General features: G+C 46.5%; 2 protein-coding genes across 2 annotated transcripts; one reads left to right on the top strand and one right to left on the bottom strand.

Annotated features, from left to right (window-relative positions):
• Nucleotides 1–777: 777 nt before the first annotated feature.
• Nucleotides 778–1,807, bottom strand: LOC103651855 (probable dual-specificity RNA methyltransferase RlmN). The gene is made up of 4 exons (XM_008677538.2): nucleotides 1,708–1,807; nucleotides 1,264–1,403; nucleotides 1,045–1,181; nucleotides 778–951 (listed from the first exon to the last, which is right to left on the bottom strand). The coding sequence occupies exons 1-4, from the start codon at nucleotides 1,788–1,790 to the stop codon at nucleotides 778–780; spliced, it is 534 nt and encodes a 177-aa protein (XP_008675760.2). The 5' UTR covers nucleotides 1,791–1,807.
• An 8,885-nt stretch (nucleotides 1,808–10,692) lies between these two features.
• LOC100192465 (uncharacterized) lies at nucleotides 10,693–12,152 on the top strand. Its single transcript, NM_001137685.1, has one exon. The coding sequence runs from the start codon at nucleotides 10,794–10,796 to the stop codon at nucleotides 11,919–11,921; it is 1,128 nt and encodes a 375-aa protein (NP_001131157.1). The 5' UTR covers nucleotides 10,693–10,793; the 3' UTR covers nucleotides 11,922–12,152.
• Nucleotides 12,153–12,738: the final 586 nt, after the last annotated feature.

Here is a 12,738-nt window from a genome sequence, read left to right on the forward strand (position 1 = left end):
TAGCAGCTCTAGCCTTTTGTTGCAGACGTGCCTCTTTTTTTGGCTCGCCGAATGAAAGCACCGCCACAGCACTGGGCACGGAAGAAAGCGATCGTGGCGGTCGTCGATGCCCAACGGTGCGCGGTATGTGTGGCAGGCAGGTTCGGTTTGCCGCCCGCCCGCCGGCCGGCACCGGCAGCAAGGCCGTTCTCCGAAGCAAACGCCAGACTGCCCAGCACCAGTAGTACCCACCCCACCCGCTTCCACCACCTCCTGCCCACGGTCAAAAAAACCTCACGGCAAGAAACGAACCGGACCGGAGCTGGGCAAGCCTGGTTTCATGGCGTGGCGTCACCGGCATAGTTCTGCTAGTGCTTGGACTTCTTAAAAAATATGGATGATGAGGAGAGACCTCAGACCTGCTCCTGCTGTGCTTCTCATCCCTCGTCTCTGCAGCAGCTCCACCGGCGGAGGGAGAAGATATGATGTTGTTTGCCCAGGGTCTCCAAACAGAAACAGAGTAGCTTCATGAATCATAAGCGTTCAGTTTAAAAGGCCAGTGTCAATGTTGTGAATGCAACAAATCATGGACAGTAGGAGTTCATTTCTGGTGACTTTCTGTAACAAAGATGGGTTTATAATATCTGAGACAAGTGTGATAATTCCGTAATTGCCACTCATTACATCAGATGGGCACGAACAGAACGTTCCAAAATTCTCTAGCGTTATGCTTGAACATAAATTAAATGACAATTCCGTATGCTTGAACATGCTGCATCAACCTGATAGGTGTTTGAATTAAGCAGTTACGAGGGTCCGCTCTGTGGAGGGTGACGGTTCAATCTCAAGTAGTGGATTCTTCTGAAACTCATTCCTCAGCTGCCCACAGGCTGCGTTAGCGTCAAGCCCACGGGTCCGTCGAACGTTGATGGTTATCTTGCGTGCTTCTAAAGCATCAACAAAGGTTTGGACCTAATTTGCAGTATAATAGTGTAAATAAGATCAGTAACTGCTTACGAAATAATAGTTTATATTTGTTTATTATAGGACATAAAGCACACATACCACTTTTCTGTAAGGTCTCTTGTACTCGGAGCCTTCAATTGGGTTATAGGGAATCAGGTTCACATGGTAACCACCTCCACACATACGAAGTAGTTCTGCTAGCTCTTCGGCATGCTTCTTTTCATCGTTAATCCCAGCTGGCCACAAAATCCACTCTAGCCATGTTAGTAATGTCGCTGAGCAATATTTTCTCCTGAAACAGATAGAATCATCTGATACCTAGCAGAGTGTACTCGAAGGATACCATGCGCCCAGTTTCAAGGAAGTAACTCTTGCAGTCATCCATTAGTGCTCCCAAGGGGTAAGACTTGGTGCTAGGAACAATCGTCTCCCGCAGCTTCTGATTTGGGGCATGCAGACTGATTTCAAATACGACAGACTTGTCAACAACAAATTACAGGGGGGAAATGCTGCATCTGCTTCTCGGTTCCTTATTATGTGTTGCTGCTCAACCAGAAATTATGCAATCAAAGCCTTGAACCAATTATATTGTGGTGACCAAATATCATACTTAAGTGTATTAACAAATTACAAGCTAAAATAGGGCTCAGGTTTTGTGACTGGAAGATCTTCACAAGCAAAAAAATAAGAGGCCTGCAATATAGCATGGTGACTGACCGCCAGTGCTAATGGTATGCGATATTCAAATTCGTAATAACATACCTGACTGCCAACGTTGACTGAAGCTTGTGAGATGCTAGCATTTTTATTGTATTTGGAACACCAACTGTAGATATTGTCATCATCCTTTGCCTAACTTTTAGTTCCTGACAGCATGAAATCCACACACTTGTTAAAGTTATAGCTTATATGGAGAGATACTCATGGTAAATTGTCGCATCAAATTAACAGGATGAGAGGAATGTAGCCTAGTTATGAACACCTCCCCCAGCGAGCGCCTCCTTCCTCTCTCTCTCTCTCTCTCTCTCTCTCTTAAGGAGTAGTAGAGATATAGCATGATGGACCAGTTGAATGCTTCAAGTATGGAGTGGAATCTCTCTTACAAGTATTAAAATGGTTACAACATCTAATAGCACCACTCTTCCGCGTGCGCTAAAAACCTTTAATTTCAACATGTAGTGTATACTATGTCTTGGTGTTTTAAAACGTTCTAGGCAGCATAAAGCAACATCACAGGAGCAAGCGGCCAAGGATCTGGAGGTCAGTACTTGTTGGTTCCTCCTACTCTAGTAGTGATAGCATCGGATTCTGAGGTGTGGTTTGTCTGTTTCCTGGCCCCTGGTGGTGTTCCCAGTTTGCAATACATCATTTTCTGTAGCCCTTGTACTTGTTGTGATCCCTGTTTATTTGTTCAGGGAAAACTTAGTGCAGTGTATTAGAAATATAGAAACCTCATATTTCGAAGAGCAGAATAGTGTTTGATAACAGTTTTTTTTAATGCAACAACGTTTGTTAGACTATGTCCAGCGGCCAGCGGGTAGTGTAAAATAGGTGACGCGGAACTATATGTGATATTGTTTGACACTATTTGCAGAGAATAGTTTAAAATAGGGGGTGTGAGTGATCTGCTGAAGATAGCCTTAAGAGTTAAGATACCAAGTTATAGTTTATCATCTGCAAAAGAAAAGAAAAAAAGAGGGAAATAAAAACCATTGTTTATGTTGGTTAGAGCTAGGTAATTATCTCTTGACCAGTGTATTTCCAAACCTGTTCTTCTCAGTTTCTGTGCTCCGTCGATACTGAACATTGTTGTTCATTTCTCATTTGCTGAACCATGGTATTTCAGGAGCTAGAGAAGAGGAGAGAGGAGCTTGAGTCTCTGTTAACTGCTGAGCGGTCAGAGATGGCCTGCTGTCGACCTACCATCTCACTTCTGGTGTAAATAAGTGTTTTTCCATTCTCTGTTGAATGTTGGTAGCATATTTGGAGCATGTTGTTTCAGCTGGGTTCTAGACATTCATGTAATGCACTGTTTACTTATATGATGATCTCTTGTTGTAGATATATGTTGCAGAAATTCACGAATCTAAGCAAAGTATCTGGGATGATTGAGGAATATGTTTGCCCTGAAAAAACATTTATTTTTAACCAACAAAGAGGGACCTACATTTTGGTGCTAACGGCAAAGGACACCTATGCTTGATTGATCACTCACCCCACTAAGAAAACGCTAACCCTTATGCTGGTATCTGGAGTGCAGAAATCATAAGCCCATTTAGGTAATGACATTATTGGTTTCTCCCCTGCTGGAGTCTTTATTTTTTTCTCTCTCAAATGGATTTTGGACACCTACCTGCCCTCGCCCAGCAACCCAAACTAACATAGGTTCGTATCACCTTACGAGGCTGTGTTCATAAATCATAAACACATTGCTCTTCAACGGGTAACATGTGTCCAAATCCAAATATAGGCAAAGCACAACTAAGTAAAAGCTATTTCAGGGGCGAAGTTTAGCATCTAAACTGAAGGTGGTGAACCACTCAAGAAACAAAACAAATTCCTTTGAATGTATGGTGAATATAGTCAAATTTTCTGGAGAGCTGAATCCTGGATCCTCTATTCCGCATTGCACACACAGAATCACAGGAGAAAGAAATTAACAGACGCAAAGAGCAAGCCGCAAAGAAAGCAGATCACGACACCTTGAGGAAGGCCCACGGATCCGGACGGAAGAGCTCCTTGATCTGCGGGTACTTGGCCAGGATCTCCCGGCGGCGCGACGCATGCAGCTTGTCCGTGTACGACCAGAAGAAGTCCGTCGCCATCACGCCTTCCTCCGCCTCCATCCCAGCGGTGGTTAGCGGATGCAGCCCGATGGCACGGGGTGGCGCTGGAGCCCGAATGCGGGTAGGTGGATTCGTCGGCTCCTTTTCACGCCGGACCCTCGCCCTGCTTCCTGTTCGGGGAGTCCATGGGCGGGGCCATCTGCCTGCTCATCCACCTCCGCACACGGCCGGAGGAGTGGGTGGGGGTGGTCCTCGTCGCTCCCATGTGCAGGATCTCCGACCGGATCCGCCCGCCGTGGCCGCGACTGGATCCGCTGCGTTTGGGGGCGGCAGGATCTCCGACCGGATCCGCCCGCCGTGGCCGCGACCGGATCCGTTGCGTTTGGGGGCGGCAGGATCTCCGACCGGATCCGCCCGCCGTGGCCGCGACCGGATCCGCTGCGTTTGGGGCGGCAAGGAAGCGGGTGGGGCTTCTAGGGTTCGGGTGGCGGGCGTCGGGGTAGAGAGTGCCTGCGGCGATTCTGGCGGGCATGCGCAGGGTGGGGCAGGGTGTGGTCGAGCGGGCCATGCGCAACCTTCCATCCGCGGGATTTTGCGAGCGTTGCTGGCACGGTGGATTTGCAGGAGTTGCTGGCGCGGAGCTTTGAGGACGCGACCGATTTGGGGACTGCAGGTGTTGGCGATTTTGCGGGCGTTGCTGGCGCTGTGGTCGGCTACGGCCACGAGGAAGGCGACGGGGACTGCGGGCGTTGCTGGCGCAGGGACTGCGGGCGCGACGGCTGTGCTCGCCTGCGGCCGCGAGGAAGGCGGCGGGGACTGCGGGCGCGGGGAGGGAATCGCGGGCGGAGCGCGCGATGGCAGAACACAGAACTGTGGACGCCTACACTAAACACATAAGGAGTAGTAGAGATTTATGAATTCTAGTGGAGGTTTGAACTACAACAGTGGTTTAACTTTTTCCAAAAATTCTGTAAAAATTACAGTGGGTTGCCATTGGTCACTATAGCCCATTCTAGGAATTTGAGGTTCAAAATAAAAAGGCTATGCTTTAGAAAAAATAACAAAAGTTGTGTAAATGGGCAACTTTGTACTACAACTCTTAACTAGGGGTGGGTTCTGTCCTAAGAGTTATTTTTGTTGGTATCTAACAGTAATAATAAGCTTCTGTGCCAAAAAACACAGAAATCTAAGGGATGGTTATTTAGTTGTGATTTTCCAAAGTTTAATGCCAAAAAGGCACTTTCTACTGCCTTGCTATTTGAAAAATGTCAAACAGCAGATTTCACATTTTTCCTAAGTTCTTAATAATAAACATTAATTATCCCAAGGGTTGGGGTGTTTTTATCTTGGGGTTATTTTTGTAGGGTTTTTCTAAGTTTTCCTTGTTTTCTTAAAATAAAAGGTATCCTATTTATTTTATACTAAACCAAGGTATAATCCATTTTTCTAGTAAACTACACTAAATAAGTATATCAATAAAAATATGGCGGCTCCCTGGTTCTTTATTTAAATTACCTTTCCTATTTTCTTTAACCTTAAGCATAATGTAAATTAAATGGCAAACTCTACCTTAATGGGGTGTACAGAGAGGTTTATCATTTTTAAACAGGTTAGTAGGTGGTCATGTACTTCTCCAATTTTTCTTAACCTCAGTTAAATAGTGCAACTATTTTTCTTCCTATTATTTAGCTTTTGGCCAAATATGTATTTAATTCAGAACCCTAAAGTTTTCTGTAGCACATAGGGGTTTTATATTTTTCTCCAGCAGTTTATATTATTTGAGATCTGACAAAATTGGTTTGACTCAATTTGGATGAATAAAACAGAAGATATGAATTATTCAAGTGCTGTTCAAATTTTAAATCATATTTAATTAAAGGTTTCCTGAAAAACTACTTTGCACCGAAGTCCTCGGGTTATTTCTAAACTAACTCTCTCAGTTATACCCCCGCGCTACTATTCATCCGAGTCACTGACATTGCGCAAAACCCCTTAGCTTTCTCTTCTTCTCCCTCGCGGTCCCTCCCTAGGTTTAAACAGTACCCGCGAGAAAGAAAAGGGTGGCGCAGCTTACCGGCGGTGAGAGAGGTCCGGTGAGGGGCGGGGTTGGCTCCGGGAGATCCTGGTGGTCACAACGGTGTACGGCTCAACGGCGAGGGTGGCCGGAATCGCCCGGTCCACGTGCGCAGGCGGGTGCTCTCGTCGACGGCGGGTGTGCCGGCCAAACCACGGCGACCTAGTCCAATCCAATGGCACGGTGAGCTTCACGGGGTGACGTAGAGGCTGTGTGCACAAGGAATTGAGTAATAGAGCAGAGGATTACCCGGTCTACGCTCGCCGGCGGTCGGGTGGAGTCCGGCGACCGTGGACTGGCCTCTCCGGCGAAGCAAACTCCGATTCCTCGCTCGAGGAGCTTCACCGAGGTGTGCTCAGTCTTCTCCGAGGGTCGGACGGGGTTGGGAAAGGCTCGGTTGGCCGGTCTACGGTGGCAGGGGGATTGGGCAGCCGCGGACACGCCGTGCACGGGCAAACGCCGGTGGGTTTGGGCTCCGGTGAGGTCGAGCGTGCGCGGAGGGGTACGGCCGAAGTCCCTGGGGGCTTTATAGGCGCGGGCGCGGGCAACGGCGCCGGCTGGGCTTTGGCGCGACGCGGGGCACGCGAGGTCGGGCGCGGGCGTGCTCTGGCGCGCGCAGAACGCGTCGAACACGTGGAGGTGTTCATCTGCGCGTGTTCAAAAGCTTGCTGAGATCGCAAACGTGCGAATCTTGGCAAAAATCCGGCGCAGACCTCTTCCTGACACCTATGGCTATCTCTTATATGTGAGTTCCAAGGGAAGATAAGCCCTAGGTCAGAAGATATGCGGACGCCAAATCTGGCTTGTCCCCCTGCCCGCTGCACGACAAAAGTGATGCCAAGACATGTCAAATGTCAAGGGCTCGGTCTCAACTTTTTCCAGGGGGTGCCTTAGGTGGTATGCCACATTTTGGTATAGAACTTAGGTGGTTTTGGTGCCATCTTCAAGGTGAACACGATGGATTCTTAGATTAGGTGTAGATTTTCACTTAGAGAGAATTAGAGAGCTCTAGCTCTTTCTCTACTTAAGGAATGGATTTGGGGTTTCTTAAGGGGTCTTTTAGCAATGTTTCCTCTCTATGTTTGTAGATTAATAAGTCACTTAACTTTATGCCAAAGGTTTTGTCATGTTTTGCACCTTTGCTTAATCTCTCCCCTTCAACCAAGGTGTTTAGGAGATAGGGGTTCAAGAGAGGTCTAGGGTTTACTCCCTTCCTGTCCAAGGTGATAAGTGCACACAAGCTTGGGTAATGCTTTTGTTCATTCACATTTCTTGGTTAAAACCTAGTCTCCAAGGTTCTTATACTCTTCTCCTTAAGTTTCTTCCACATGTGATCACAGTCATTAGAGCATAGATGTGCCCTAGCCATGGTAACACCTGGGGTGTTACATTATGCTCATGCTTGTTTTATGCATGCACCAAGTGTAGATGTTATTTACTGTCTAGTCATTGCACTGTTTCTGGTCAAGCCGATGTGATTAAATACATGTTGCATAACCCAATTATGAGTGGTAGAATTGGTAAGTGGGCTTATGCACTCATAGAATATGACTTGGTTTATGAACCATTGAAATCTATGAGAGGCCAGGTCGTAGCGGATTTTATTGTAGAACATTGGATTAATGATACTCATAAACTAGACATGTCATACCTCACTATTACTCCTTGGACTTTATATTTTGATGGATCGGTTTGCAATGAAGGGCAAGGGATTGGCATTGTGCTTGTTTCACCAAGTAATGTCTCCTTCGACTTCTCTAGCCGATTGAAAACTTATTGCACTAACAATCAAGCCGAATATGAAGCCCTTTTATTCGGCTTGGAACTTTTAAATTGTATGGGAGTAAAACATGTGAAGGCATTTGGTGATTCTCAGCTGGTCGTCCAACAGGTGTTAGGAGAATATCAATGTTTTGATGGTACTCTAAATAGTTACCTTGAAAAATGTTGGGGCATAATTCATTCTTTTGACGAATTCAGTATTTGGCATATCTCTAGAGTTGAGAATCATAGAGCTAACAATTTGGCACAAGGTGCATCAGATTATCGGATAAAGTGAGGGAGATTTCACAACACTGAAAATCTGATAACCGGTGCAGGGCCAATTCCCCAGGTTGCGGACCGTCCGAGCAAAGACTCCAGACCGTCCGGGGTTACCAGGAAAGTTCTCCTAATTGATTCTACTGATAATGAAGCCGATACAAGTGATTGGAGGACGCCCATAACTAATTATTTACGAAATCCCAATATCAGGACAGATAAGAACATTCGGCGCACAGCTTTCAAGTATGTTTTGATGAGTGATGAACTCTACCGCCGAACAGTCAACAACGTCCTGCTTAAGTGCTTGGGCCCAGATGATGCTATATTAGCCATGGCCGAAGTACATGAAGGAATTTGTGGTACCCATCAATCGACTCCAAAGATGAAGTGGTTGTTGCGAAGGTCTGGTTTTTATTGGCCTAACATGATAGCTGATTGTTTCAAGTACTACAAAGGATGCCAAGTGTGTCAAAAATTCGGCGATCTACAGTTGGTCCCTGCAGACAAATTACATCCTATCATCAAGCCTTGGCCTTTCATAGGATGAGGATTAGACTTTATAGGAGAAATTCATCCTTCATCATCAAAGGGGCATCGGTTCGTGTTAGTTGCCACTGACTACTTTACCAAATGGACTGAAGCCATTGCTTTGAATAACATGACACACAAGGAGGTAATTGAGTTCATAACTGAGCATATTATTCATAGATTCGGCATTCCCCAGACCTTGACTACAAATCAAGAAACTTCTTTTATGGCAAAGGAGGTACATGAATTTGCTGAATTATATAGAATTAAGTTGCTTAATTCATCTTCATATTATGCTCAGGCCAATGGACAGGCCGAGTCTAGTAATAGGACATTGATTAACTTGATAAAAAAGAAGATATCCGATAATCCTAAGCATTGGCATAAGATTTTGTCCGAAGCTTTATGGGCTCACAGAATATCTAAACATAGTGCTACTAAAGTATCTCCTTTTGAGTTTGTCTATGGGCAGGAAGCAGTGTTGCCTGTGGAAATAAGTTTGAATGCTGTCAAGTTCGCAGACAAAATGATCTAACCGTCATGGATTATTATAATTCAATGATGGATAATATTGATGAGGTGACCGACAAAAGGGTGATAGCTTTGGGAGCAATACAAAAAGACAAGATCATAGTAGCCAGGGCATACAACAAGAAGGTCAGAGCAAAGTCATTTCAAGTAGGGGACCTGGTGTGGAAGACCATCCTGCCTCTAAGAAATAAAGACCGGAAGTTTGGGAAATGGTCGCCAAGCTGGGAAGGTCCTTATAAAGTAAAACAGGTAATGTCCGGTAACGCATATTTACTACAAACATTACAAGGCAAGGATTTACCCAAGGCTTTGAATGGGCGTTTTCTCAAACAGTACCATCCTAGTATGTGGCAAGATGCCTAAGAGAACCGATGTAATCACATCGAGTTAGTTGCTTTTGGTTTGCTCAGCTCCACCAAAAGGCAGGAGGGCATACGTTGAGCACCACTTTGAGCCGGCGGACGGTCCAGCCCTGAGGCCGGACGGTCCGCGCGTGCGCAGAGCAGTTTAGGGTTCCGAGTTTTGTGCTACGGTTGTTAGCTAGATTCGCGGAAATAACTCGGAAATTAATTTGTAAAGGGTCCAGTCCCCCTCCTCTATAAATAGAGAGGTATACGACCGATTTATCATCATCAATCGAACCTTTAATCAATACAATTTACATTTATTCTTAGGAGTAGTTCTAGTCTACTTCTAGGTTAGCCTCTCAATCTCTAAATTCTTCGCTTTTCTTTGACTCTACGTCGATTAGAGGAGTCTAGGTCGGTCTGACCGAGCCTAGACATCTCCTAGGATCTCTCATCCCCGACGGGTCCCTCCCGAGAGCGAGATCCAGGTGCCACCGACGATCTACCGCCGCCCCTGCGCACGCGCGGACCGTCCGGCTGTCAGGCAGGAACCCTAGCCTCGTACCAGGCCGCGGACCGTCCGGCCTCTGGCCGCGGACCGTTCGCCCCTGCGCAGAGAGCACTGCCACTGGTTCGTGTTGAGTAATTGGCGCCCTAAAAATATGTCAACATCAGGTATGTATTTTACTTTTTATTTTGGAAATACACATGTAGATACTCACTTACCGAAATGCAGGTATATCCGATAATACCCTGTAGCTCCGCCCTTCTCGTCGTTTAATCTGAATCTATGTAATTAATTTTATAAATAGACTATATTTAAAACATATAATTGGCATTCAAGCATTATGTGTGGCATAAACTAAAATTTAGTTAAAGATACCAAATATGCCGTTAATAATATCATATATGTCTTTACGATGTTGGCGTTGAAAACTTTTGAGCTCATGTGACAACGCTTGAGCATACATTTTTTACTAGTTAGTTGGGCGTGTATCGCCATGTTTTCAGAAGAATTCCGTTCCCATAAAAACATGGCCTGCACATCTTTGCTTTTCTTCTACAGAGCCTGAGGTAAAGAGAATTTGTGCCGATGAGAAGAAAAAAAAAGAAAGAAAGGGTACAACTTCAGCGGTGGAAATGGAAATGTTCTTTATTCACCAACGGTGACATATATTCCAAGTGTTGGCAGCAGGTTAACCGCAGAGCGAGGGTACCTCAAAAGCAAGGAACAATACACGTAGCAAGCCCTTCTTGTCGTGATCAACTCAGGCGGGAAAGAGCAAACGCCAACGGCACGATAAGACGCGGGAGACCGAAAGAGGACGCAGAATCAGATGCCGGAAATGCATCGCGATGACTTATTACCGGATTCCGTTTCCCAATCCTCCGTAACTATAAATTCAGAGCGCGCGGCATTGCGATTTGCAACGCGTCTCTCTGTAAACCACAGTCCACAGCCCCAAGATCACCGCGCTCTCTCCAACATCTCCTGACCAAAGCGAATCCAGCATCACCGGCCGGGGTCCAGGAGGCAGCATGGCTGACGACCAGCAGCCGCCGGCGCAACGGTACTGGTTCCCGTACTGGACCGCGCCTGCTCCTCGGCCGGTCGCCCGCCCGCAGCTGTCGAGGCGGGAAACTCGCCCGGCACCGTCACCGTCACCTCCTGCAACAGCGTCGCCGTCGCGGCGGCCGTCGCATCCGCAACAGGCGGCGACGCCGGCATCCAGAAGCGCTGGCAGTGGTGTCCCTGATCCACCTGCCCAGCCGCAGCCGACGCGGCTGTCCAGCAGGCCATCGCCGTCGCCTTCCCGCGTTCCGCCACTGTCGCCCATTAGAGAGCCCAACGCCAGGGCGCCGGTGCCGTCACCGGCACCGGTTGCCAAAGAGCACAAGCAGCCTTCTCCTCTTCATCATACCGAGCATGGTGTTCCTAAGCAAAAAGACATCACCGTTCCGCAAGAGAAAACCATCCATAAACCGCTTGTAGCATCCAAGACACAAACCAAGACCCCAGAGAAAGAAAAAGACAAGGAAAAGGGAAAGGAGAAGGAGAAGGAAGGCAGCCAGCTGCACAAGGAAAAAGATAAGGAGAAGAAAGACAAGGAGAAGGAAAAGGAAAAAGATAAAGAGAAGGAGGATCATAAAGATAAGAAAGACAAGGATCACAAAGAGAAGAAAGAAAAGAATAAAGAGAAGGAAGGCAGCCAGCTACACAAGGAGCTCAAGGCGGGTGTCGCCGACATGGTGCACACGCTCAGCTCTTCGGCACCGTCATCCGGGGGCGGCCACGAGCGTGCTGGCTCTGCGGCGGCGGGAACAACAATCATCACGCTGGCCGGCGAGAACAAGGGCACGTCCATGAAGGTAGACAGCAGCGCCGTAGCCTACGGCACGGCGGACGCGGCGGGCAGCAAGGAGCGCCGCGGCCACAAGCTCGACGGCAGCGTCATCGTGAGCGGGAAGGAGCAAGCTGGGGCCGGCAAAGGGCTGACAGCTTTCGTCAACAGCAACGTGCAGGTCATCAACAACTCGCTGCTGCTGCAGAGCTCCTGCCACGGCGGCGACCTGGGGGTGCACCTCAAGCTGTCCACCAAGGCCAAGAAGAAGGACGGCAAGGAAGCCGGGGGCAATAGTGGCTCTGCTGCTGCGCCAAAAAAATGATCAACCTTCATCCATATCGCTGGCGCGCTGCATGCATGGCTATCGAGCAATGACTAATAATTATTTGTTAAGTATCAATCAAAACAGAGAGTTGGACGGACCTGGTTAGCGTCGTCGATTATTTATATGTACAACATGGATGTGAGTTCGCAAAAATTCGTGCTGAATGATGCCTGTAAAACCTAACAAGATGCCAAAATGGGCTAATCAAGCAACCAAATCTCTGTGTACAGGGTCTGGTATCTTTATGTCTGTTATTTTTAAATGAAAGAATCTCTAAATGTTGGTCATGAGAAAAAACTTGAACCCACAAGCAATAACCATATAATTTTTTTAGAAATTATTAGTCATAGGCATACATGTAGCTTGAGTGGCTTTGGGGATTTTAAAGTTTTTTATAATATTTGGGTTTTTACAGCTAAATTGGTTTTTAAGCATCTAGAGATATTTCCATGAGCTATAGATATTTTATTTAGACTTGGCGTATCCCAATCTATCTTCAATATTTGATTGGGATTTTTATCCTATCAAATATTTACCATTTATTAAGTTAAAGGAAGATAAAGAATTTTGAAAAAACGCAGTAAGGTAATTTGAAAGGTTTTGAAAGTTCAAGAGGTAAAATATCTGTTTTTAGAGTTTGATTAAAAAAAAGCTCAAACCAAGAAGCAGTGGTTTTAATCCGTAACGGCTTCTACTACTTCTACAGTATTTTTGTCTCTTTAGATTGCAATTGCAGCAGTTCAAACAGCCGACCTTAATACGAAGCGAACAAGTTGAATGTTTTAAATGTGTAGATAAGGCCCTTAGCGCCAAG

The sequence above is a fragment of the Zea mays genome, chromosome 3, assembly GCF_902167145.1.
Source record: "Zea mays cultivar B73 chromosome 3, Zm-B73-REFERENCE-NAM-5.0, whole genome shotgun sequence".
NCBI classification, from domain to species: domain Eukaryota; kingdom Viridiplantae; phylum Streptophyta; class Magnoliopsida; order Poales; family Poaceae; genus Zea; species Zea mays.